General features: G+C 60.5%; 1 protein-coding gene across 1 annotated transcript; it reads left to right on the top strand.

Annotated features, from left to right (window-relative positions):
• Positions 1–21,701, top strand: LOC145714868 (granulocyte-macrophage colony-stimulating factor receptor subunit alpha-like). Its single transcript, XM_081794406.1, has 12 exons — positions 1–1,003; positions 5,412–5,505; positions 6,985–7,127; positions 11,831–11,957; positions 12,039–12,168; positions 12,663–12,847; positions 13,412–13,545; positions 15,020–15,043; positions 18,316–18,451; positions 18,959–19,052; positions 19,941–20,052; positions 21,373–21,701. Exons 2-12 carry the CDS (start codon positions 5,433–5,435, stop codon positions 21,448–21,450), a joined length of 1,236 nt encoding a protein of 411 aa, XP_081650532.1. The 5' UTR covers positions 1–1,003; positions 5,412–5,432; the 3' UTR covers positions 21,451–21,701.
• The last annotated feature ends 5,029 nt before the right edge of the window (positions 21,702–26,730 follow it).

Here is a 26,730-nt window from a genome sequence, read left to right as displayed (position 1 = left end):
GCTCCCACCGTTGGCCTAGAGGGTCAACCCCATGGTCGCAAGGCCTTTCGCACTCCGGTCCCTCGTGTCGTCCACGTGCCGTGCCTCGGACGACCCCAGACACGGCGATATCCTTGGCGTTTGTCGATCCGAGGGCCGGCTGAGGAGCCCTGACCCCGACGTAGGTCCCGCCTGCCGATTCAGCAGATTCCAAATCAGACAGAGACCGCCGACCGTCTCGGGACTCACGGTCCTCTGGAAACGTCCCACTTAGCTGTGGGGTTGGGAGGGAGAGATCACCGCCCCCCAGCCCCGCTCCTGAAGTAGACAGCAGGAGCCTTAGCAGTGCAGATGGCTGGGGATGACGTAAGCCACTCAATGGCATGCACGTGCCAAGACCCGTATTTACAACCACGTCCGCCTGGGGACAACCCTTCCCATGACACCCAGTGATGGCCTTCTTTGCTCGTGTCGAACACCACTTTGTCCTGTGGTGTAGACGAGACAGACCCCACACGCCCCAACGTCTACGAGATCGTGAATCCTGACAATGGGCTCGCCTCCCCCTGAATGAGAGGAGCAGACATGGGGGGGGTGGGGCACAGAAGGTTCCAGAACAGGAAGCCCAGCACGGAGACCCTGGTTCCCCTGCGCTCCCCAGACGGACCCCGTTGGGCAAGTGTCCAGAGACCCGGGGCTGTAGAAACAGGAACCCTGAGTGGCTGATAAACGGCACAGGGCCGGCTTCACACTGGACACGTCGGGGACGCTTCCTGTCCCGAGATAACAAGGCTGCTGCTCCTTGACGGGCAGGACACGGCTGACGTGCGTCCAGATGAATCATGCGAGGGTCTCCGGGCAGCACAGGCTCCTGACCAGGCCGTGTCTCTTTGTCCGTGCCCAGAGTCTGTCCTCGGGGACCCTGCTCGTCTGCTGTCATCGTCACTGCCTGTCCCCCAGGCAGGACAGCGTCCCCCAAAAGTGCTGAGACGGCCCAAGAGAGGAGCCGAGAGCTGAGGGGCCAGTAAGTGGACGTCGTCCCGTCGGTGGGGGCGGGGGGCTGCTGTTCCAGGGCAGGGGGTGCTCAGGACCGGAGGGAAGGGCGGAGACGGCTGGGAGCATCCCTGACCGAGCGCTGGTCTCTGATACAGACGGGTCTGAGACCGTGGTGCAGGTGGGGACCCAGGCTGCGGGGGTTGGCGAGGTGACACCCGGGAAGGGTGCGACTGGGGAAGCCAACCACCGAGGCCACGTCCGGAGCAGGTGCACCCAGGCCGTGACTCACAGCCACCGGCTGTGGGCGAGCCCTCGGGTCGTCCCCGAGGTGCACGGTGACCTCTGCGATCGTCCTGCCTCGGGGCTGGAGGCTCTGGATCAAGGGGCAGACAGGGTGGCTGAGGCCTGAGGCCAACCCTGGTTCCCATCGCAGAAGACGGGCCGATCGCCTGGGAAGGGGCCAGGTGTCATCAGTGGCCGGTGGCCGGAGAGCGGGCTTACCTTGCCGAAGCCTGGGGACGGGTCCTTGGAGCCCACAGGAAAGACAGGAAGCCAGTAGCAAATGTAGGCGTCGATAGAGGGAACCCCCCTTCGTGACGGGTTAATCCTCTCAGAGTGAGAACGACCCTGGGGTCCTGGGGTCACGTGGTGAAGCACCTGGTCGCTGAAAAATGCACAGACGTTTCTCTTGTTTTCTTCCTTTCTTATTTTTTATTGTTATATGTTTTTGTATATTTTAATGTGTATTTTGGACAGACAGAGAGACACAGGGCAAGTGGGGGAGGGGCAGAGAGAGAGGGAGACACAGACTCCGAAGCAGCTCCAGGCACCGAGCTGTCAGTGCAGAGCCTGATGCAGGGGTTGAACTCACGAACCGTGAGATCACGACCTGAGCAGAAGTCGGACGCTCAACCAGCGGGGCCCCCCAGGCGCCCTTTTTATATCGTTATTTTTTAAGTTTACATCCAAGTTAGTTCACGTACACACACGGAGATTTTTCATGGAAAGTCGAGCTGAGGTTTTGTCTCAAAATCACACGGGAGGGAGGACAGGGGCGCAGGGATGTGCAGGGAGCCGACTGGGGGTGTCCTTTCGCTTGTCGGGGGCAAGACACGGTCTCACCTCCCCAGACAGCCCCCGACGGTGGACAAGAAAAACATAGCTGCAAATACCCAGGAGCTGCATCAGATTCGGGCGGGGAGGGCGGGGGAGGTTTCTTGCAGACGCGAGGCGCGGGCGTGCAAACGGAAAGAAAGGGGATCCTGTTTGTTGCACTGAGACGTGTGTAAGAAACGGGGTGTCCGGGAGCGTTGATGGGCACGACCTTGGGGCAAAGCCATGCAAAGGGGGCAGCAACACATCCAGCTTCCGTGACTCAGGGACACGGCCTGCACGTGAACGCGGCCATTTAAGGACAAATCAGGAGTTGGCACGCGGCTCAGCCGTGTTCCCAGGAGGCCCCCGGGTGCCGAGTTCAGATTCTGTCTGCTCTGTGGGATGCCCTGGGGTCACAGGGTGCATCCGACCATCCCCGGGGTCCGTCTGCAGGCTGGTCCGTCTCGAGGTGGGGGCCCACAGAGCCACACCTCTGCCTGCTGAACCCACCTCTGGACGCACCAGGAAGCCCACCAGGCTCCCCCTCCAGGGTCCTGACAGGAGCCCCCACCCTCGGACTCACAGTGCAGACCCAGGTGATGCTGAGGAGGCCCGTGAACACGCACATGGCCCCCCATCGGCCCCCTTTGCTTTCCTGGTGACTCTGCTGTACGACTCAGATCGGGCAGCCGGAACAAATACTCCTCAGGGAGCAGGATCCAGAACAGACATTTATTCCTTCCTGGTCCTGGGGGCTGGGCGGCTGAGATCCAGGCAGGGCCGAAGCTGGGAGGCTGAGCTCCGGGCAGGGCTGAGGCTGGGCATCTGAGGTCAAGGCAGGGCTGAGGCTGGGGGTCTGAGATCCAGGCAGGGCTGAGGCTGAGGGGCTGAGATCCAGGCAGAGCTGGGGCTGGGAGACTGATCCAGGCAAGGCTAAGGCTGGGAAGCTGAGATCCAGGCAGGGCTGAGGCTGGGAGTCTGAGATGCAGGAGGGGCTGGGGCTGGGAGTCTGAGATCCAGGCAGGGCTGAGGCTGGGCGGCTGAGATCCAGGCAGGGCTGAGGCTGTGAGTATGAGATCCAGGCAGGGCTGAGGCTGGGAGTCTGAGGTCCAGGCAGGGCCGAGGCTATGAGTCTGAGCTCCAGGCAGGGCCGAGGCTGTGAGTCTGAGATCCAGGCAGGGCTGAGGCTGGGGGTATGAGATCCAGGCAGGACCGAGGCTGGGAGGCTGAGGCTTGAGTCTGAGCTCCAGGCAGGGCCGAGGCTGGGGGTCTGAGATCCAGGCAGGTCCAAGGCTGGGAGTCTGAGATCCAGGCAGGACCGAGTCTGGGGGTTTGAGGTTCAGACAGGGCTGAGGCTGGGTGTCTGAGATCCAGGCAGGGCCGAGGCTGGGAGTCTGAGATCCAGGCAGGGCTGAGGCTGGGGGTATGAGACCCAGGCAGGGCCGAGGCTGGGAGTCTGAGGCTGGGAGTCTGAGGTCCAGGCAGGGCCGAGGCTGGGTGTCTGAGATCGAGGCAGGGCCGAGACTGGGAGTCTGAGATCCAGGCTGGGCCGAGGTTGAGGTCTGAGATCCAGGCAAGGCTCAGGCTGGGTGTCTGAGGTCAACACAGGGCCAAGGCTGGAGGTCTGAGATCCAGGCAGGGCTAAGGCTGTGAGTATGAGATCCAGGCAGGGCCGAGGCTGGGGGTCTGAGATCCAGGCAGGGCTGAGACTGAGGGTCTGACTTCCAGGCAAGGCAAAGACTGGGATTCTGAGGCCCCGGCAGTGCTGAAACTGGGAGGCTTAAATCCAGGCAGGGATGAGGTTGGGAATCTGAGATCCAGGAGGGGCTGGGGCTGGGAGGCTGAGATCCAGGCAGGGCTGAGGCTGGGGGTCTGAGATCCAGGCAGGGCTGAGGCTGGGAGTCTGAGCTCCAGGCAGGGCCGAGGCTGGGGGGGTCTTAGGTCCAGGCAGGGCTGAAGCTGGTTCCTCCTGAGGCGTCTCTCCTCACCACGTAGACACCATGTGCCTGAGTCCTCACGTGGCCGTCCCTCTGTCTGTCTGTGTGCTGACCTCTTCTTCTCTAAGGACCCCAGTCCTGAGGGACCAGGGCCACCCAGTGACCTCATGTTCCCTTCGTCTCCTCTTTAAGGCCCAACGCCCAATACAGCCCCACTGAGGTCCTGGGGCTGAGGGTTTGAACTCGTGAATTTTAGGGGACGCTATCCAGCCCCCGAACCCCCTTTCTTGGAGAAGGGACACGTCCAACCCCAGTGTTGTCAGACCCCCTGAGGCTGAAAATGACCTCTTCCCCCTCAAAGCCTTTTCTCGTCCTTGGGCCTCAAACGGCGCTTTGGGACTTTATCGCTGGGCCCGGCTTCCCGTCTCTGTCGGCTCTGGGTTTCTCGAAGGGCCGCCCCTGGGGTTCTGTGTTGATGGCGAGCCCGACTCCGCACAGGCCCCGCCCCGAGGGCTCACTTCGCCTCGTGGCCCGGACGCGTGACTGCGCTTCCTTCCGTGCTGGTAAACGTTTCCACGATGACAGCACGCCCTCTGGGTCCTGACCCCCCAGAACCCTAAAAGGACCCCGGAGGCCCCGAGTGGCGTCGGTGGCATGGGAGGGCCACCCCCCAAACGGAAGGTGGGACGACGTGAACCGAGAGGCAGGCGAGGCCCAGGATGAGGCACAGACAGGCCCCCCTCCCCCCTCGGGCTGACCCAGGACAGGTGTGCCTTGAAGGGCACCAGAACGCGTCACCCCAAAGTTTCCCTCTTGGGCACAGGGGTGATTTGGAGGGACAGGCCACTGAGAACCAGCAGAAGCAGGAAGTCGGACGCCTAACCCACTGAGCCACCCAGGCACCCCGTAAATGGATGTTCTAATGGTGGAGATGTTTCCGTACGGGGAGAACTACACCCAGAGACGTCTCATCATATGAGAGACTCTTATTAACAAGACAGACCTTAATGGCCATGAATTTCCTGCGTTTCCTGTTTTGCGTTTCCCCAGAGCTGTACGTCCCCATCGGAAAGTCCGGAATCCCTTTTCCCAGGCTGAATCTGACACGGCTTCTAAGCCCTGGTCATCTGTCCGTCTCCCTGAGCCGCATGTTTCTTTCTGAGACCCCGTGTGTATATATGTAGTTAAAACTGGTGTGTCTTCTAAACTTTCATCTGTTTAATTTGCGGGCGTCGGGTCCAGAACCTAAGAGGTTACCGGGAAAAGATTTTTTTTCGTCTCAGCAGCAGGAATGTGGATGTGACCAGCAAGGGCCAGGGATGCGGCCAGGAGCTCATTAGCGGTGACACCCCTGGGGGGGAGGCAGCTGGGGATCTGACCTCTGACCTGGTGTCTCCTGTGAAGGTGCAGCTTTGGGGCTGGGATATGGCGGCCGTGCTGGATCTTCTGACCTTCCTGGTCGTCCTGAAGTCGGCATGCTGTGCACAACCACGGCCGGGTAGGTAGAGGCAGGCGCCCCGGGACGGGGTGGGATGGTCACTCCCCCCCACCCCCGTGATGCCAAAGGGGACAGAAGTCCCTCCCCCAAGACCTAAAGCGTCCCCCGGCCCCGAGACCGCCCTGCTAGGGGGAGGGGTCCTTTTGCAAATCGAACTACAGGTATTTATTCGCGGGCAGAATCAGGGACCCAAGGGTGAAGATTCGATCCCACAACACGTCCACCGGAAGGTGCCAGAGAGCATGTAGACATGTTCCCGCAGGTGGCCCAGGAAAACGGGGTGCCCAGGGGCGTCTGGGGGGCTCAGCCGATCAAGCGTGTGACTCTGGAGTTCAGCTCGGGTCCCCCCTGATCCCATTTCACAGATGCTGCAGATCCTGGGATTGGGTTGGAGTTGATGTTCGCACAGAGCCCGACATGGGGCTCGAACTCACGAACTGCAAGATCAGGACCTGAGTCAAAGTCGGACGCCCAACCGACTGAGCCCCCCGGGCGCCCCTTCTCTGTAGTTTTCACATGATTTTGTGCATTTTTCAAATTATTGTCACTGTGGCTAATAATAAATTATTTTCTGTATTTTTCTGAAATTTTCAAATTATCGTCACGATCGCTAACTTGTCTGTATGTTTCCAATGATCTGCTGTAGTTTTCAAACTATTTTCTATGTTTTTCTTTTCTTTTTATTTTTTTAAAGGATTTTATTTTTCAGTAATCTCTACCCCCTGCACGGGGCTCGAACTCACAACCCGGAGATCAATAGTCGTACCCTCCACCCACGGAGCCAGCCGGGTGCCTCTGTATTTTTCCGTATTTTTCAAATTATGACTGTAGCCAACTCGTGTCTCTCAAATTATTTTCCGTAGTCTTCAAATTATTGCTCTGCCCAATTTGTCTGTTTTTCTGATTATTTTCTGTATTTCCCGAATTTTTATTAGTATAGCTAAGTTCACGGGCAAGAAGTGACATCCTTGTGGTTTGTTCGTTTTCTTAGTTTTTTTTTTTTTTCAGCTCATTCCTTTAAGAAAAAGTTTATGCGTTTATTTCTGAGAGAGAGACAGAGCGCGAGTGGGGGAGGGGCGGAGAGAGAGGGAGAGAGAGAGAATCCCGAGCAGGCTCCGTGCTGTCAGCGCAGAGCCTGATGCAGGGGTCGAACTCACAAACTGCGGAAGTCGAGAGCCAGACGCTCAACCCGCTGAGCCCCCCACGCGCTCTGACCTTGTGGGTTTGATTCGCAACCTCCCCCCTCCCCCCGCCCCAACGACTACGGATTCTGAGCGTCTTTTTGTGGCCTTGTACAGGTCCCTGAGTTTTTCACTTTGAAATGGTCAATGTTACGTTGTGTGAATTTGCCGCGCCCGACGTTTGCAAACCGTCTCCCCTGTTCCTAGAACATGACCGGGGGCGGGGGGGGGGGGGGCCGGTGGGGGTTCCGGCTCCTCCTAAGGGTTTGTGTTTTCATTTTTGCTTTTTTAATCACAGCGCAAGACAAAATATCCCCTATTATAAACATGCAGCTGGATTCAAGGAAAAAAACGTTAACCTGGACGTACACAAGAAACGTGAGCAACCAGGAATGCACAATAGATACGCCGACTGCCTATTCCGCCACGGTGGGCCCACAGGTGAGTGTCCGGGGCTCACGCCTTGTGGCTTTGCGCCCTGTGAATCCGGAATTTTCCTGTGAGACGACTCTCGTGCCCCTGGCCTGCCTCGATTTCCACCCCTGTTGCTTTTGTCCGGGAAGAAAAAAAACATTTCCTGTATCCTCTTAGGCTCTGGCATAGGGATGTGCAAATTAAAGTGACACACGCCAGATTTTTTGGGAGAAAAGAGGTACAGATTTGTTCCTATGGTAACTTTTTACATCCATGAAGGTTCAGAGGAAAGAAGGGAAACCCCAAGGAGCAGGGAGGTTTGGTACCAGTTTTTTAGGAGGGTGAGGAATTCTGAGTGAGACGTGGGTTGTCAGAGAAATGGGCACTTTGGCTTCTGGGGCCAATAAGTTGTGGGGACGGGAGTGGGCAATAAGCCACAAGCCTAATGGCAGATATGGGTTATTTTAGTGAGGTCTGTGTATACAGTGTCTTCTCGGTGCTGGCTCTCCACATCAGGCGGGAAGGGTCACTGCCCTCGTCTTGGCCCAGGAGAAGGTGGGGGCGGGTCATGCCACCTTTGACACCTTTGGGGACATTTGCACCCTGCCTTCGTATAGTGGACATAAAACTTACACACTAAATCCCGCGTATGAGGGAGAATATAATAGTGGTCTTTTCTGCACCTGCCTTTGCTTTGATTTCTCCCCTTCCGTGAGGGGGAGGGGAAAAGACAGGGATTTGTCCCTTACGTGCCTCCCAGCCCCTTCACGTTAGAACAGTCCCGTCTGGATTCCGTCCCTGTCTTTGGTCTCTGTTCGTTCACTCATCGTATACTTGACATGCTTCCTCAGTTTCATTCTTAGGAGGTTGGGCAAGGAAAATTAGCCATTACACTCTTAGGTTCTGTCTCTGAGGGCTGTGAATTAACCTGCTGAAGGATTACGATGAAGAGGTGAAGAGGTGAAGAGGCGAGAGGAAATGTATTTCTGTGCATATGGAGTTTACAAAAAGAGTAGCCCAATGAATAGGTAAAGTTAGGGCCTTGTATACCTAACTGGTAGGGAAAAGGGAAGAGAAGGGCGCCTGTGGGGCTCAGTCGGTCAAGCATCAGACTTCAGCTCAGGTCATGATCTCTCTCTCTGCCCCTCCCCCACTCGCCCGCACGCACGCTCTCTCTCTCTCTCAAAAATAAACATTTTTTAAAAAGTTATGAACTTGGAAAAAAAGTAATAAAATAAATGTCAAGGTTATTAAATAAATATAAAAATTCATGATTATGAAAAATATAGATAAATAAAAAACTGTGTTGGTCATTTCTGTGCATTTCATAGTATTCTTCTGATGGCTTGAAAAAAATTTTTTTTTAATTTTAACTGTTTGCTGTGGTGCAGAAAAGCCACTGAGGTTATGGGCTCTGTGTCCACAGGTCCTTACCCTCTTTTATAAATTCAGTGTGTTCGGGAAAGCATCCGGTTCTCCGAATTTTGTCCTGTTTAGAAAGAATGCTAATGTGGCTCTTTCCTCTAGAACCGTGTGGACTTTCTGTTTCCGTTTCAATTTTCGTTGTGAATTCAAGAAAACAGTTCAAAAATTCAGTGTTTCTGTACTTACAGTAGTGGCCGTTGATGTAAAAAAGAAAAGAAAAGGGCAAAAAAGAAAAGGAAAGAAAAGAAAAGAAAAAAGAAAAGAAGAAAAGAAAAGAAATGAAAAGAAAGAAAAGAGAAAAGAAAAGAAATGAGAAGAAAAGAAAGAAAAGAGAAAAGAAGAAAAGAAATGAGAAGAAAGAAAAGAGAAAAGAAGAAAAGAAAGGAAAGGAAAAGAAATGAAAAGAAAGAAAAGAGAAAAGAAAAGAAAAGAAAAGAGAAGAGAAAAGAAGAGAAAAAAGAAAAGAAACAAGAAAAGAGACAAAGGTCTCTTGTCAGGTCAAAGAGATTCCCTTAAATTCTTGCTGATGTAAGCTTTTTTCACCCACAGAATTTGCACCTTCTTGAAAACTTGTTTTGGGACCTTAGCTGAGATGATCAGGTTTTCCCCTCCCCATCCCCCTGGTCGGCCTCACTAATACACACCGTGCACAAGCTTAGTACAATTTTTAAATTTTTTTTAAGTTTATTTATTTATTTTGAGAGAGAGAGTACAAGCAGCGGAGGGTCAGAGAGAGGGAGAAAACTGACTTTGCCACCCAGGCGCCTCCGAGCTTAGTACAATTTTTTTTTTTTTTTAAAGTTGAATTCCGGGGCACCTGGGCGGCTCAGTCGGTTAAGCGTCCGACTTCGGCTCAGGTCACCATCTCATGGTTCATGGGTTCGAGCCCCACATCGGGTTCTGTGCTGACAGCTCGGAGCCTGGAGCTGCTTCGGATTCTGTGTCTCCCTCTCTCTCTGCCCCTCCCCTGCTCATGCTCTCTCTGTCTCTCAAAAATAAATAAATGTAAAAAAAAAAAAAAAAAAAAAAAGACACCACGTTGAATTCAGTATATGAGCCTGGCGTTTGGAGTTTTATCCTTTTTTATAGTTTTTAAGGTTTTATTTTTAAGGAAATCTCTACACCCAACGCGGGGCTTGAACTCACAACCCTGAGATCAAGAGTCGCACCCTCTTCGGACTGGGCCTGCCAGACGTCCCACATTTTTAAAATTCTTTCGATGAAGTTGGTTCCTTTCGGAATATCCTGTGGGTGGTCTTGGATCCGAGCTGTGCCAGCAACGGAAAGTCGAGTCTGGCTGTGTTTTCTTAAAAGCCCCCGTTTGTGCGAGTCTGTATTTTGTGGTTCATTGCCTTCCGTGTGGTCTGCACAAATCTGAGGGTTTTCTCCTGCAGGAAAAAGAAAAAAAAAAAAACCACCTCGTTCTTTTGCAGAAAGAGGTTGCAATGCTTTCAAGTAGCTGGCAGCTTCCTCCTTCCCGCTGGTTTGAAAGGGAATGTTCTAGAAGGAGACCTTCGCTGAGCCGCCTCCTGGGGCCACCTTTATCTTAAACCGCCTCATGTGTCAGTTCTGTCCTCTCCCAAGGCTTTAGTAGGAAACAGCTCATTCCGTTTTTTGGTTTTTTTTTTTAATAGTCATGTTTTGTTTTTAGTTGGGAGCTGGGGGCTTTTCTGCAGACTCAGAAAACGCGGCCGCAGAATTGCACAATTTCTCCCTGGGATTTGGGGTTTTCCGTGAGGCCCAGCAGGCAGCGATCGGAGGGCATTCCTGAACTTGGGTGTGTTTTATTCCTTCCTTGGCAGCCCCCCTCCTGCAAGCCGGATGGGAGGGCGGATTGGGGTTCTCTGCAGCCTGGGGATCTCCAGCCGCTCCCCCCGGGAGAGGAGAACTTCCTGCACCCGGTTCGGCACACGCGGGAGCTAACGGTGGTCCGCGTTTCCTAGGTTTTGAACTTGAGGAGGAAATGTGCGTGCGTGTAATGATTTCCCTCCTGGCCACACTCCACCGGATCACAGCCACGTGGGCAGAGTCCACCCGCTGGGCGGCCCTGCACCCCTGGAATCCGGGGTTTGACAAACAGGATGCGGCCCGTGCTGACTTTTCTCGTCGCACGTGGTCTGGTTTTCCTCTCGAGCTTTTTTTAATCTCGTGTCCTCAGTGCGCTCCGTGTTTGGCACTTGAGGCCGCCTTGGGCTGGCTGCTGTCGGCCTCCCCGCGGGCCCGCGCCGCCCTGGCCCCTTTTTCCAGTTCCGCGTTTCATCCCGGTCCACGTAGGAGCCGTCGGGAGAGACGCCACGGTCCCGGGGGGAAAGACGATGATGAGAAATGAACAGTGCCATTCGCCCATGAAGCAGAACACAGCGGGGTACCTGCAACAATGTGCATGAACTTGGCAAAAATGTTGCCGGGTGACGGAAGCCGCCGGACACAAAAGGCTACATTGTGCCTCATCCCAGTTGCACCCAGGCCTGGCGTGGGGGGTGGGGGGACTCCCCTCATTTAAGGAAAAGCAAACAGGCCCAAAATCAGGCGTCTGGGAAATGCTAAGTCTACAGACAGACAGAGGGTGCAGAGCCTCAAAGTCAGGCTGAGAAGTGGGAACACTTTCTATTGGTGCCGATGTGCAGAAACACTTTTCCTCTACACTCTTAAGTGATGTCCACGGGGCTGTGCAAATTAGACTGACAAAAGACAGATTAAGCGAGGCAGGTTTTACATGGTGTTAAAATTCTCAGTGCCATGAGGTGGGGAGGGCTTCATAGAAAGAAGAAAACGGACCCAATGCAGCAGTTAGACTTGGGAGTTTGTATACTATTTTCTTCACACACAGCAGTAAATCGTGCAGATGTGACAAGAGACGGGAAAAGAGGTTTGAGGCGGCCAAGGGCAGCACACTGGGGGAAGATACGTGTTTGAAGCAAAGTACGCACGGAAGTAGGGACGTCGTTGGCGTTAATCAGGTCCTGGCCGTTATGGGCCAGATGTGAGCTCTTTGGATTATGGCAGAGAGGGCAGTGTCCCCATGCGACTGATTTCGCGGGACCTCTGAGCTGGTTCTTATAGGCGAGGGCGGGGTTTCCCGGAGGTCGTGGGTCAGGGTGTGCTCTGTCCCTGCTGACGGTAATTCTTTGGGGAGAGAAATGCAGGCTGGGTGTCGTTCCCGTGACATCTGTGCTGTAGGTTCGATGTCATCCGGGCGCTGGCGGGGCGTCGGGAGTGCTCTCGGCGTTCAGGTGCCCTGGGCCCTTCCCGCCGGGAGCCCCGGGGCAGGGGTGCCTGCAGACAAGGCAATGCGGCCTTTGCAGGTGACGGAGGACCACACCTACGTCTGCACCTTCCCCAACTCGGTGCTGCACAGGGGGGCCAACCTGACCGTGAAGGTCACTTGCGACGGGGACGTGTTCCTCCAATTCCTGACTTTTGCTAACCCAGGTGAGGTCCCCGTCAGCTGCGGTCGCGTGGTTCCCGGCCCACCCGCGGGGCACCGACGGATTTCGGGCCGTGTCTCCCCAGGCAGGGAAGGTTCCGGAGCCGTGAACTTCTCCTGCCTCATTTACAACGTGCGCTTCATGAACTGTAGCTGGGCGCCCGGCCCGGCCGCCCCGGCCGACGTCCAGTATCGACTGTTCTCCTGGGCGTCCAGGTGACCGGGAGCCCTCGCTGCGCCCGGGGACCCGCGCGGCGGTCCTCACGTCAAGTGCTCAGCCTTTGGTTCAGGGCCCCAGGGTGGAGGGGGGCGTCTCCCCAAAAGGTCCCAAAGTCACCCAGCAAAGCGCCCATCGGCCAGGCCCCTGGGGGGAGGGGGGGAGAACCGGGCAACTTTGCCACCTCCTGGCCCCAGCGTGCAGCCCCCCTTCCCGACCTGGGGACGGGGACATCCCCCATTTGGACACTGAATGCTTCGCGGAAGGGGTTGTAACCCCCTCGCTCTGCAAAGGGCGGGCCCCTGCCCGTGCCTGCCGCGTGCCGGCCGGTCGCCTGGGACGCACATCGCGTTCTGGTTTTACGCTCATTCGGGGGACGGGACTGTCCCCTGTCATCAGTGGGTTCTCTGGGTTGCAGGGGGGGGGTGGCTGGCAATGGCTGCCCACGAGGACTCACAGGCGGGCCTGCCCTCGCCCCCCTTGCTCGTGACAGGCATGAGGCCGAGGCGGAATGCGTCCATTACATCCTCGGCCCCACGGGGACCCGCGTGGGCTGCCATTTCGACCAACTGGGCGAACCCCAGAGGACGGACAATTACTTCTTCTTGGTGAACGGAACCAGCAGGGAAACGGCGATCCCGTTTTTGGATTTCACTCCATTTAAGGCCGTTCAAATCGGTAAGTCGCGGCCTCCCTCGCCCTGCGTTCGGCTCGCCGTCCAAGGTGACCGGTGTCTGGCTGCCCCCGGGGGTGGGGGGGATGCTTCTCTAATACGTGTATTTCTTCCAAGAGGCGCATCACAGCCTTCTTGCGCGTGGGAATACAAAACAAGAAAAAAAACTTCTCCTCTACACTCTTACGTTCTGTAGCGAGGATTGCAAATTAAACTGACAAGCACTCTATTAGCGGGAGAAAAGCATACTAATTTAATTTTAATTCTTACATGCCTGGAGGGGGGCCTTCATAGAAAAGAAATGGTCGAGGGCGCCTGGGTGGCTCAGCGAGTTAAGTGTCCGACTCTTGGTTTTGGCTCAGATCGTGATCTCACGGTTCGTGGGTTCGAACCCCGGGTCAGGCTCTGTGCTGACAGTGCAGAGCCTGCTTGGGCTTCTGTCTCCATCTGTCTCTGCACCCCCAGCCCCCACACTTGCTGTCTGCCTCTGTCTCCAAATAAATAAACTTAAAACAAAAGACAACAAATGGGCTAAACACGAAACACTTTGTCGTGTTTCGCTGCCGTAGAGAAGTACGATCCACCCAGGAACATCACCATCACCTACAACCGGTCGCACCACATCATCCGGTGGGAACATCCCGAGATCCGATTCGACCTTTCGAGTCACATGCTGTATTACGAGCTGGCCATCCAAACGCCGGTAAGAACCCACGCGTCCGTGAACGACCCACACAGCGCGTGCTGTCCCGTTTGCCCCTGGGGCGTGAAGCGCGCAGGTTCATTTTTGGTCTTAAAAAGGAACCTCTATGGAGGCACCTGGGTGGCTCAGCGGGTTAAGCCTCGGCTCTTGCGTTCGGCTCAGGTGAGGATCTCATAGTTTGTGAGTCCGAGCCCTGCATCAGGCTCTGCGCTGACAGCACGGAGCCTGCCGGGGGCTCTCTCTCCGTCTGTCTCTGCCCCTCCCCTGCTGTCTCTCTCTCTGTCTCTCTCTCAAAACAGACATACTTAAGAAAATTGTTTATGAAATTTTTTTTTCGAGTAATCTCCACGCACAACATAGGATTTGGTCCTGAGCACCCCAGACCCCAGGACCTTTGCACAGACCGCTGCCTGTGCCCACAGGCTCTGCCTCTGTCCCCAAGCGTGAGGTCCTTCTCTGCCTCCACACTGAATGAATGAATGAATGAATGAATGTTGGGAATATCCGTGCACGGCCCCCACAAGCCACAAGAGCGCCTCTCCTGCCCACGGGACCCGCCACAAGGTGTGATCTGCTGTCCGCGATCTGTCCCCGGGTGTCCACGTGTCCACGTTCCCGAGGCCGGCGCCAGCCGCTGGCCCCGTCCCACAGCCCGCAGCGCCCTTTACGGCACGGTCCGGCGCTCTCCTCAAAGGCGTGGAGGGGTCCCCAGGCCCAGCCGGGTGTGGACCCCTCACCTGTCGGCACCTTTCCAAACGGAAGTTAGGCGGTGTCCCTTCTGTCCTGAAAACCCTCCCAAGAGGCCAGGTTTGGGTCTTGGATTCGGGTTCGTACCCTGGACGTGGCCGCCAAGAGTGTGCAGCTTCCGCCCTGCCCGCTGGCATCCTGGTCCCCAGGGCTCCTGTGCGTGACCTCACACGGGTGACCTCGCACTGGTTCCTCACGGGTAACCTCAGGCAGGTGATAACACAGGTGACTGTAGACAGGGGACCTCACCCAGAGTGGGCCGCGGGCCTCTGACGTGGTTAGTCCACGCCGGACATCTGAACGTTCGGACAAGATGCGACCGTCGGAGCCGCCTTCTCGTCCCTCACACCGTCCCCAGGACAAATTCACCAGCCAGCGGTAGAGTCACAGTGACGGAACTCGGTGTTCAAGTTTCTCTACCCTCTTAAGTGCTGTCCCTGAGGCCTGCAAATTAAACAAAAGGCAGGGGCGTCCGGGTGGCTCAGTTGGTTGAGCGTCCCACCTCGCTTTCCTGGAGAAGGAATTTCTGATACGTTCGCTGTCCTTCCTGGAACTGAGGTGTCCCCACAGAGGGGTCGTACGGACCCTCATTCCCGGTCTTTTCTCTTTAGCAGGTAAGGAAGCTCTGACAAGGCTGCCTCATCCCGGTCCAGGAGGTCCAGGCAGGTTCCCACACTTGCACACGGTGCAGAAAACGCAGACACTGACCATTTTTCCTTTCTTACAGGCGAGCTCCCCAGAAACAAACCGTGTAAGTATCTCGTCCTTTCTCTGTGACTTACGTGCGCGGGCCCGGAAAGCGGGGGGAGCGGGGGGAGACCTGGTTCCATGTTCACTGACCACCTGGGCCGTGGGGTCCCAACCAGCCCCGTAGCGGCCCTCACGGTTTCACTCTCGCGTTGGGACGCTGTATTTCTCCACTGCCCCTGACTCAGCTCAGGTCACCCGCGGACGGGGAAACGTCCTTCCAGACGATCTCCTTGGGGCCGATGCAGTTCACACGTTGTAGTGAGTGTAACAGCGGCCGGAAAAGCTTGTGTCCCCCCAGAACCCTGCACTGGGGTCATATTTGGAAACAGGGTCTTTGCAGATGTCAGTAACTGAAGGATCGGAGATGAGCCCATCCTGGGTCAGGGGGGCCTGAAATGCAATGACACTGTCCTTACGACACAAAGAGGAGACATATACACAGAGGAGAAGCTGCGTGAAGCCGGAGGCAGAGACAGGAGGGACGCGGCCACGAGCCCAGGGGCGCCTGGAGCCCCAGAAGCTGGAAGAGGCAAGAAGGACCCTCCCTTGGAGCCTCAGGAGAGAGCACAGCCCTGCCTGGATCTCAGCAGCCCTGCCTTGCCTGCATCTCAGGGGTCCTGCCCCTCCTGAATCTCAGCGGCCCTGCCCTGCCTGGATCTCAGCGATCCTGTCCCTCCTGGATCTCAGTGGTCCTGCCCCTCCTTGATCTCATTGGCCCAGCCGTGCCTAGATCCCAGTGGTCCTGCTCCCCCTGGATCTCAGGGGCTCTGCCCTTCCTGGATCTCAGCAGCCCTTTCCTGCCTGGATCTCAGTGGCCCTGCTTCTCCTGGATCTCAGTATCCCTGCCCTGCCTGGGTCTTAGTGGCCCTGCCCTGCCTGGATCTCAGGGGCCCTCCTTTGCCTGGATCTCAGGGGTCCCTCCCCTCCTGGATCTCAGTGGCCCTTCCCTGCCTGGATCTCAGCAGCCCTGCCTGGATCTCAGGGGTCCTGCCCCTCCTGGGTCTCAATGTTCATACCCCACATGGATCTCAGTGGTCCTGCCCTGCCTGGATCTCAGTGGCCCTGCCCCCCTGGATCTCAGCAGCCCTGCCCGGATCTCAGCGGCCCTGCCCTGCCCGGATCTCAGCGGCCCTGCCCTGCCTGGATCTCAGTGGTCCTGCCCCCCTGGATCTCAGCAGCCCTGCCCGGATCTCAGCGGCCCTGCCCTGCCCGGATCTCAGCGGCCCTGCCCTGCCTGGATCTCAGCGGCCCTGCCCCCCTGGATCTCAGCAGCCCTGCCTGGATCTCAGCGGCCCTGCCCTGCCTGGATCTCAGTGGTCCTGCCCCTCCTGGATCTCAGCAGCCCTGCTCTGCCTGCACCTCAGTGGTCCTGCCCTGCCTGGATCTCAGCGGCCCTGCCCTGCCTGGATCTCAGTGGTCCTGCCCCCCTGGATCTCAGCAGCCCTGCCCGGATCTCAGCGGCCCTGCCCTGCCCGGATCTCAGCGGCCCTGCCCTGCCTGGATCTCAGCGGCCCTGCCCCCCTGGATCTCAGCAGCCCTGCCTGGATCTCAGCGGCCCTGCCCTGCCTGGATCTCAGTGGTCCTGCCCCTCCTGGATCTCAGCAGCCCTGCCCTGCCTGGATCTCAGCGGCCCTGCCCCCCTGGATCTCAGCGGCCCTGCCCTGCCTGGATCTCAGCGGCCCTGACCCTCCTGGATCTCAGTGGCCCTGCCCCTCCTGGATCTCAGCGGCCCTGACCCTCCTGGATCTCAGGGGTCTTGCCCCCCCTGGATGTCAGCGGTCCTGCCCTGCCTGGATCTCAGTGGCCCTGCCCTGTCTGGATCTCAGAGGTCCTTTCCTGCCTGGATCTCAACGTCCCTGCCCTGCTTGGATCTCAGTGGCCCTTCCCCTCCTGGGTCTCAGCGGTCGTGCCCTGCCTGGATCTCAGCGACCCTTCCCTGCCTGGATCTCAGCGGCCCTGCCCCTCCTGGATCTCAGTTGTCCTGCCCCTCCTGGATCTCAGCGGCCCTCCCCTGCCTGGATCTCACCGACCCTTCCCTGCCTCGATCTCAGGGGCCCTGCCCTGCCTGGATCTCAGCGACCCTTCCCTGCGTGGATCTCTGGAAATCAGCGGCTCTGCCCCTCCGGGATGTCAGACTTCTGGTGTCCAGAGCTGGGGAAGGATGCCGTCTGTGGTCTTCAGCCACGGGGTGTGTGGTCATTGGTCAGTGTTGCCCTCAGATGCTGACGTGAGCACCCCCCCCCCATCCTCTCAAGGGCAGCAGCGACCCCCATCCCGCAGATGGTCTCCCATCCATCACCTGGCTTCCCGTGGGCCTCACGGGCTCCCGGGTGACACCCACCCTGCTAGCCAGATGCTGCCCCACGGACCACACCTGCAGTGCCCGGGACCAGGCTGAGGGTCCCGTGCAGTCTCAAGGCGCCCCTGGGGGCCAGCCTCCGGCGCCAGGTGTCCAGTCTGGGACCCCTCGCCGCTCAGACGCCAGCTGAGATCCAGGGCACCACAGGCATTGGCCAGGCGGTGTGTGTGGCTCCCGCTGCCTGGGGGGGGCTCTCCTTGGGGGAGGGGAGATCCCTGCTGCCCCCCTCAGCGTCCGTCTGCAGGAGCTGGCCCGGCAGCTCCCTGGGTCCTCGTCTGCCCCGCCCCCCGTTCCTGCCCCAGGGCCGTGCGGGTGGGCGGCCGGGAGCAGGGCGCCTGCAGAGCCCAGAAAGAACAGCGGGGTGTTTCAGCCGCGTGCCTGGGAGATCAAGTGCGTTCCCCGCGCAGAGGACCGTCCAGATGGTGCCCTGGGGCTCAGGGTTGTGCACTCTCAGGTCCCTGTGGCGCCAGGGAAAGGCAGGTGGGGACAGCGGACGCCTCCCGGCCAGCGGCTCCGATTCAGAGCCCGGCTGTGCCTCCAGAAAGCGAACGGGCCGACGGGGCTCCACGAGGTCGGTGCGGAATCACCGCGGGCCGCGTCCCGAGGGCGCGAGGTCTCTGCCCGAGGTGTGGGTGCAGCTCAGAGAGCTGTGGGCACCAGGCGTGAAGCGGAGTCAACCTCCCCGGCAGGAGGAGGCGGGGCCTTACCTCCCCGGCTTTGGCGGAGCGAGACTGACCAGACGGACGTGCGGAGTTGCGCCCGGACGCACGGGTGTCCCCGCGCGGGGTGTGCGGCCTGGTCCCTGCACGGACCCCAGACCTCAGAGCCCAGGGGACCCCCCCCCCCGCCCCCGGCCTGCTCCCCAACGACCCTTCAACAACGCCCCTCACGCACAGTCCCCTCCCGTCTCCAAGGTTTTCCAGAGGGGACAGGACCCGAACGTGTACCTGATGCCCAGTTCCGCCACCAGAGCCAAGAGCGCCTTCCGGGTGAGGGTGCGTTACATGTACAACCACCTGTGGAGCGAGTGGAGCCCCACGCGGCGGTTCGGTGAGTGGCCCAGGCCCCCCGCGCCGCGCAGGGACCCTTCGTTGGGGCCCCGGCTTGGCGTCCTCTGCCGTCTCGTCTCGGCACCGCTGCCGTGGGACCCAGGCCCCCCTGAGCGCATCTCGAGCCGTCACTGCCCTCTCACCTGTGACCCTCTTCCCATCAGGTCCCGTTCACAGGTCTCCGGGGCACCACGTGGGCCTCTTTGGGGGTCCGGACACCCCGCAGCACCCTCTCCCGGGTCCCTAGGGGCCCCCTAGGAGGCCGTCCCCCTAGACTCAGCCACCTGAGCGAACCAACCTGCCCAGAGGGACATGGGGAACCCCACGAGGCCAGGGTCTGCCTAAATGGCCCCCTCCAGGGGTCCCACAGGACTGTTCTGGGGGCGTGAGCCCAAAGTATGCACCAGCTGGATGCCCATGCGCTCTGCAGGCTGGCAGCCACCCCCCCACCCCCCCCGGAAGCGCCTGCTGTGTGCAAAGCTGACCACCTGCTTCTCTTCCCCGCCAGGCCTCCCGGAGCAGGATTTCAGCGGCGCCCTGGTGGGGCCCGTGGTGGGGACGGCGGCTTTGTCCGCGCTCGTCCTCATGTTCCTCTGCAAACGGTAAGCGCCCCCCCCCCCCACCCCGGACTTTGCAGAAGGCCACGCGGCGCTGGCCCGGGAGCCTGGGGAGTGGCCAGGGACCGCGAATCCAGAGACCGCGAATCCAGAGACCGCGAATCCAGATACTGGAGTGGAGTCGAAGTCGCTTAAGGCTGGGGAGGGGCGGGGGTCTCCTGCTCTCTCCGCCGCTGTCAGCGGCCCCACAGCCACACTGGGATGTCGGAAGGACCCTCCCGTCCCACGAACCGCTAGACTGCGCGCTTCCAGGGGGTCCCAGCCAGAGTCCTCCGGGTCCAGACGCTGCGCTCCGCGGTCGCCAAGGGGACAAAGCACCATTCGGGACGTCCCGTCCCCGTGTCCACGGCTGGGGACTTGCTCACAGGGTCCCCGGTTAGGGAACCCTTCCTGGGGCCTCAATTAGGACGGTCCTCTCGCGGCGGGGAGGGGCAGTGAGCCTCCGGGGCGGGGGGGGGGGGGGGGGGGGGGGGTGCCGCAGGCGGGTAACGACGCGTGCGCAGCTCTGGACAAGCCCAGGAGCAGGGGAGTCTCCAGGAGACCCCGGGGCTATGGGCGGGTCGATGGGGGCGGGTCGTTCTGCCTCCCTGCGTGCTCCCCAGGACCCTCTGATACTCAAGGACCAAAATCAAAGCCCTGGGGCCTCTTGGGGACCTGGAGACTCCGGGTGTCCTTGTACACTTTGTGGTGCTTTAGAAGACCCGGGGAGGAGGGGGGGGGGGCACTTGGAGAGGATCTGAGGAGTCCTGCGCGCGTCTTCGCTGGTCCGGCAGGTGCACACCAGGCCTGGCGGGTGTCCGTGGGCGCTGCGTTTCTCCAGGAAGGGACGCGCAGAGGCCGTGGGGCCCTTCACGGTGTACGTCTCCCCGCCAGGTTCTCCGTGAGGCGCAAGATGTTCCCTCCCATCCCGCAGGTGAAGAAGGAAATCGCCAAGGCCCTCATGCCCACACCGGGGGTGAGTGACCCCTCCGTCTACACCCAGGAGGTGGGCGCGTCCCCTCCCGGCTGCCAGCGCCGTGTGAGGTCCCGGGAGTGGGGGCGGGGGTGTCTCTGGCGGTGGGGGCAGTCCGGGGGTGCGCTGTCGGTGGGCGGGGGGTCAGCGGAGGGGCCACGACCCTCCAGCACCCGAGGCCGTGCGCGTGGGCGCTCACCACGAAAGCCGAAATGCTGGGCATTGGAGACGCACGGCCGTCCGCCACCCCAGTCCCCGGGAGCAGGCGTGTGGCCCGTTTCCCTGCCGCAGATCCGGGGCTGGTCCTTCGGTGCTGGTGGTTCCCCTCCTCGGGGGGAGCTTGTGGGCGCCGGCAACCGCCCCCCCCCCCCCATTACCACACCTCCCGTCACAGGAGCAAAGACCCTACTTCCTGATCCAGCCGCCTTCGCGTCCTCATGCGTCAGCCCAAGCGCTCCCCCTGAGGAGGCGGTCGGACACCCCCACAACGCCCTGCCGGGGCGCCCCACCCCGCGGCTTCCACGACCCAGGCTGCCCTCGCGGGGTGCTTAGGGTCCACGGAGAAACTTGGGGCGAGGCTACGGGGCTTGCAGTGCGCTCAAGTTTCCAGCTCAGGTTTCCAGCGTGCTCCCTCCAGAGGCTCCAGGGCAGGGTCACTCCCTGTCCCTTAAATTGGGGGGGGGGGGGGCTCCCTGAGGCCCCCGGCGGCCCCCAGCGTCCAGGCTGGACGGAGCCTGATCTCACAGGGGGACTGTGTCACCTGGTGGCAGCCGGGGCCATGGCAGCCTGCGGGGTCCCCGAGGGGCGCCCGGGGCAGGCAGGGGGGGACTTTAGGGGGCCTCCCGTGGTGTCGCCGGGCAAAAGGGAGGGCTTCCTGGGTGTCCGCTGGGGTGAGCGTCACAGGGACGCATTATTTCCATTTATGACAGGTTTGTGGAAACCTAAGTCACACGCCCCCCCCCCCCCCACCGCCCCTGTCACCTATTCCAAAGGCCCAAGGCAGGGGCGTTGTGCCCCCCACCAGCTGCGTCTGGTTCCAGAGCATTCTCATGACCCCCAAAGGAGAGCTTGTCCGCATTAAGCATCACCTCCATCGGATTCCAGGTCCCCCCGACCCTGTGGGCGCTCACGTCCACCTCGTGTGGCCGGATTTCCCTGTTTCGGGGGTTTTGTTCCCTTGGGGTCTCGCCCCGAGGTCCTGTGTGTCCCGCTTCTGTCCCTGAGCATCGTGTCCTTTTCGCAGCCGAGCAATAGTCCCCCCCCCCCCCCCCCGTCCTGTTTGCACCTGCCGGCCTCGGGGCGTGGGAGGGTTCGGGGGTCTCGACCCTTGCCTTCTCTCTCTCTCTCTCTCAGGTCGCCTGGGACGAGGGCCACCCCCCGCCGGGCCCCCAGGACCCCGAGGACGTGGTCACGCTGGAGGCAACGTGCTGACGGGCACGGGGACGAGGGGAGGTGGTGCGTTCCTCTTGCGACCACTTCTGGCACCGTGTGGTGTTCGCAAACTAGCAGATAAATAAACTAACGAGACAACATAAGAGAAGGAAAATAACAAGAGAAAACGTAATAGGGTGAAATAAAATCATACAGGGCAAAAAAAGAAATGAAATGACAAGACAAAAGGTAAGAATAAGAGAATAGCAGGTGGGGAAACGCCGAGCGTCCAATGGCAAACGAGCCTCCCGGCTTCTCGGGTTTTGCAAAGTGCCGGCCTGAACGCGGGTCCTCGTGCTGGCGAACCGGGGTTGCTCACGCGTCCTTCGAGACGCGCCCGGCCTGCCGTCCACACGCGGTGCGCGGCGAAGCTGCGGGGGCGTCATTGGGGGCCGTGGATGCGCGCCAGCAGCCGGGCCCGGGGTCGCCCACGCCAGGCCCCCGGGTCTCCGGACGCGGACGTGCGCCCACACGCGTCAGCCCAGGGCTCCGGGCTCAGGGCGAGGTGAGCAGGGTCCCGGCCGCACCCACGCAGACCGACGCCACAGACGCGTCAGCGTCAGTCCGCGTTTCACAAGAGCCGCGGGCCTGATAAGCAAGGGTTTTCTTGAAAAACGTCCCTGGTTTGATCGGGCCCGGGTAAGATGCACGGAAGCAAGCGTGAGCCTCTTTCGAAAGGTTTCCAAACGCCCCAGAGAGAGAGAACTTGGGCTCCCCGCACAGGAAGTGCGCGCCCATTATCTCCGCGGGCAGCTGGCACCGCGGCCCCCAGACCCCGTCCGGCACCGCCCAGGAGCCGCCCGGTCAAGGGGCCGTGGCCGATAAGCACCCACGGCCGCGAGGTTGCAGGACGGACCCTGCAAGGACCGCGGGGAGGACCTCGCAGCCCAAGACAGAGCTCCCTGCTGGGAACGCGTGTTCTCGCTCTGCGGAGTCTGGAGGCAGACTCTCTTGCGGGGGAGACTCTGCTCCATGGACGCGGCTTGGGCCGAAGAACGGGAGCCTGGGAATCCAGCCCCAGCTTGGGCCCCTGGCCAGCAGCTTGCAGAAGGCACGGTCACCCGCGTGCCTCCGTGGGTTGGGGCCCCACGGGATGGCCAGGCCCTGCTTGCTGCGACTGGGGGCGGGGATCGCGGGTCAGAGTGAGGGAGGGGTGACGGACAACCGTCGGAGGGACGATATAAGGAAGAGTGTTGTTATTTTAGGGGCATCCTGGGGTGGCCGGGACAAACGACCACACTGGGGGCCTCAAACCACAGGTTCATCCTCCCCCCAGCTGTGCACACCAGACATCTGAGAACCATGGGGAACAGGGTCACAGAGGTTGAGGCAGGGCAGGGCCGCGGAGATACAGGAGGGGCAGGGCCACTGAGATCCACGAGGGGCAGGGCGACTGAGATCCAGGAGGGGCAGGACCCCTGAGATGGAGGCAGGGCAGGGCCGCTGAGACCCAGGAGAGGCAGGATCACTGAGATCCAGGTAGGGCAGGGCCACTGAGATCCAAGAGGGGCAGGGCCGCTGAGATCCAGGCAGGGCAGGGCCACTGAGATCCAGGCAGGGCAGGGCCCCTGAGAACCAGGCAGGGCAGGGCCACTGAGATCCAGGAGGGGCAGGGTCTCTGAGATCCAGCAGGGGCAGGACCACTGAGATCCAGGCAGGTCAGGACCGCTGAAATCCAGGAGGGGCAGGACCACTGAGATCCAGGCAGGGCAGGGCCGCTGAGATCGAGGCAGGGCAGGGCTGCTGAGATGCAGGCAGGGAAGGGCCACTGAGACCCAGGCAGGGAAGGGCCGCTGAGATCCAGGCAGGGAAGGGCCGCTGAGATCCAGGAGGGGCAGGGCCCCTGAGATCCAGGCAGGGCAAGACCCCTGAGACCCAGGAGGGGCAGGGCCGCTGAGACCCAGGCAGGGCCACTGAGGTCCAAGTGGGCAGAGCTGTGCTCCCTCCAGAGGCTCCAGAGGACGGTCCCTCCTGCCTCTTCCAGCCTCCGGGGCTCCAGGCGCCCCTGGGCTTGTGTCTGGGTCCCTTCCGTCCCTGCCTCTGTCTTCACGTGGCTTCTCCTCTGTGCCTGTGTGTCCCCTCCTGTCTCTTAAAAGGACACTAGTCATTGCAATCCGGGCCGCCCGACCCAGGATGGGCTCATCTCAGAGCCTTCACTGATTCACATCTACAAAGACCGTTTCCCAGTAAGGTCCCCTTCACGTGCTCCCAGGGACATAAATTTTGGGCAGCAGCATTCAACCCCCCGGGAGGGACCCACGTCGGAAAGGCTGTGGGCGTCCGCGACCCCGCGTGCTGGCCCAGAGGGAACGCCCGCTTCCCTGGAAGCAGCATCCCGAGGCGTCTCCGGGAGAATGTGTCCCTGGTCCAGTTTCTGCACAGACCGGGCGCCAGCCCCAGGGATGGGGGCACGGTCGTCCCCAGGCAGCCGGCTGGGCGTGTTCCAGCTGGGAGCGCCCTCCCCTTCGGGGTCAGGGGGCGAGCGTTGGGCGGCTGTATTTTCAGCTGGGAAAGTTCAGCAGGGAATCCCCTCGTCTCGGGGGAATCCGACCGACAGGGGTTGGGGTCGTGCCATCGGGCCCATGTGATGGGAGCGCGAGGCCAGCCTCTCACCAGACCCCGAAGGCCCCCAGGGGCGCAGCGGCGACCTCAGCACTGAGCTCAGGTACCTGGGACGCACGTCACCTGTGCTCTTGCCCTGGGCTCTGGGAGGAGCGGGTTGTTCCCCACACCCTGTGCCAAGCACAGGAAGGACGGCTGCACGCTGGCCCCCACCTCTGCTGAGGCTCGGGGACCCCGGGCAGGAGCTCAGGGACCAGCACCCGCAGCCCCCCCCCCCCCGCTTCTCCGTGAGCTGCACCCATCACCCCGCATCCCGGGCAAGGCTGGGGCAGTCACGAGTCCAACGGGGGGCGGGGCGAGCCCTCCGTCCCTAAGAGACCCTCACGGTGCCCCCTCGAACCTGGACCCGCCTTCCCGATGGTCCTGCTCAGACCAGAGCTCCGCCCCCGCAGAATTGGGCCTTCTCACTTTGGAGGCTGGGGTCGCAGGGACACCGTGGGCAAGGAATCGGCAGCGAAGAATGGAGAGAATTCTCCGGGGCCCCCAAGAAGCAGGCTCCAGAAATGCTCCTCTGTACCAAGGCCCACTGTCGCATCTGAGGCTGGGTCCGTGCCAACAGGGCCTGGGGCCGCCCCGGGGGGACCTCCCCTCCGCCCCCTGCACGGAACAGGTACTCGCAGGATGGTCCGGACGCAGGCCCCCGGTTCACCGCTCAGCACACCTGAATCCGAAGGACTAACACATTCCCGGTTATGGCACCACCAGACGGAAAGACAAAGGCTGGTCACCTAAGCACAGCGAAAGTATCGATATACATCGGATACGTTAGTCTTAAGTAAACAGCACAGGGGACCCGGCTGGGGTCATGGAGAAGGTCTATTCTGGGGCCAAGGTGTTCAGGGGCCGTGTGCACAGGGGACCAGGCTGGGCTCACAGAGAAGGTCTATTCTGGGGACAAGGTGTGCACGGGCCGTGTGCACAGAGGGACCCAGCTGGGCTCATGGAGAAGGTCTATTCTGGGGCCAAGGTGTGCACGGGCCATGTGCACAGAGGGACCCAGCTGGGCTCATGGAGAAGGTCTATTCTGGGGCCAAGGTGTGCACGGGCCGTGTGCACAGGGGACCAGGCTGGGCTCATGGAGAAGGTCTATTCTGGGGCTGGAGTTTCAGGGGCCGTGTGCACAAGGGGACCCGGCTGGGCGGAGAAGGTCTATGTGGGTCTCCCGACTGCCAGCTGTGCCTCCTGCCTCACCCACCGTCTCCCCACTTTCTCTTCCCCGTTTCTGTCCTCTTTTCCTCCACCATCGAGACGTGCACACCCTGTCCTGGTGGGGCTGCCCCCCGTCACCCTCAGGACAAAAGCCCTCCCACTGGAGACCCTCCCCCCTCCCCAGGGCTTGCCTTGCCTTGACATTCCACTTTCTGAAATCCGGTTGTCTGGGCACGTGCCAGCCCCGGGGGACAGGACAGGTGAGCCAGCAGCCGGGGTCAGCAGCCGGGGCTCCAGCGGGAAGGTCCAGGCGTTCTGGAACCGGCCACGAAAGGGTCTGGCATTTGCACGGAAAGATGTCTTCCTGGCCGTGTTCTGGAGGGGCCGCCGCTCCCAGCCTCGGTGCCCGGTCCTCGGACCCTCCGGTTTTCTCCCGGGTGACAGGGGACACGTGCGCAGGGGGGAGGGTGCCGGAGAAAAGAGAGAAGCGGGCGGAAAGCTCATCTCCAGGAGGGGAGCCACCCCGCAGGTGGTTGTGAGTCACTTTCCTGGTTCTGGCCACACCCTCCTCGTCACAGAGCCCCCAGGAGCTGTGCATTGTCGCAGGGGGACGACCTGCCGAACCCGCCCTGCCCCCGGAGCCCTCCACACGTCCACTTCTGCCCACGGAGCCTGCCTCCTCCCAGGCACTCCCTCTTTCCTCGGACCGCTCTGCTCCCCTGTCCCCACCCTGGCCTTCCCCGGCCACTCTCTGTCCCCCGGCCCTGGGCCGTCCCCTACCCACGCTCTGTGCCCTCTGTGCCCACAGCATCCCGGGGCACGATGCCCCCGGAAGGGGTCCAGCCCGGGGCTCAGCGGGACGACAGGGCCCGTTCTGTGGGGGAAGCCTGGTCCGGAGTCACTGAGAACCCTGACCCAGTCGGGGCCCCACCCCCACCGTCTGCCGTGGGTCCCAGAGCCCTGTTCGCTGAGTGCATCACACTCCTGCCGTATACATGTGGGACCCACCTGCATTCTCAACAGGTGCCCCACCCCCGCCCCCCGCCCCGTCCCAGAGGATGGATGAGGGAGGGAATTCGGGTCCTTGCCTTCCTGGGAGAACAGGCTTCATCTCCAAGTGGGGCTGCTCCGCTCCCTGGACGCTGGTCCATGGCAGGTGGATGGTCTATGAGTCTCCAGGGGCGGCTGTAACCAAAGACCCCAAACTGGGGGTTAAACCACAGGGATCTATTCACCCCCAGCTCTGGAGACTGAAGTCTAAGATCCAGGCGGGACCACTGAGATGCAGGAGTGGGGAGGGGGCTGCTGAGATCCAGGCAGGTCCGAGATGCTGAGACCCAGGAGGGACAGGACCACAGAGATCCAGGCGGGGCAGGGCCACTGAGATCCTGGGTGGGGCAGGACCCCTGAAATCCAGGCAGGGCAGGGCCACTGAGATCCAGGAGGGGCAGGACCACTGAGATCCAGGCAGCCCAGGGCCACTGAGATCCAGGAGGGGCAGGGCCCCTG

The sequence above is a fragment of the Panthera onca genome, chromosome Y (assembly GCF_046562875.1).
Source record: "Panthera onca isolate mPanOnc1 chromosome Y, mPanOnc1 haplotype 2, whole genome shotgun sequence".
NCBI classification, from domain to species: Eukaryota; Metazoa; Chordata; class Mammalia; order Carnivora; family Felidae; genus Panthera; species Panthera onca.
The sequence above is the reverse complement of the archived record's forward strand: the minus strand, read 5'-3'. Positions and strand labels throughout refer to the sequence as shown.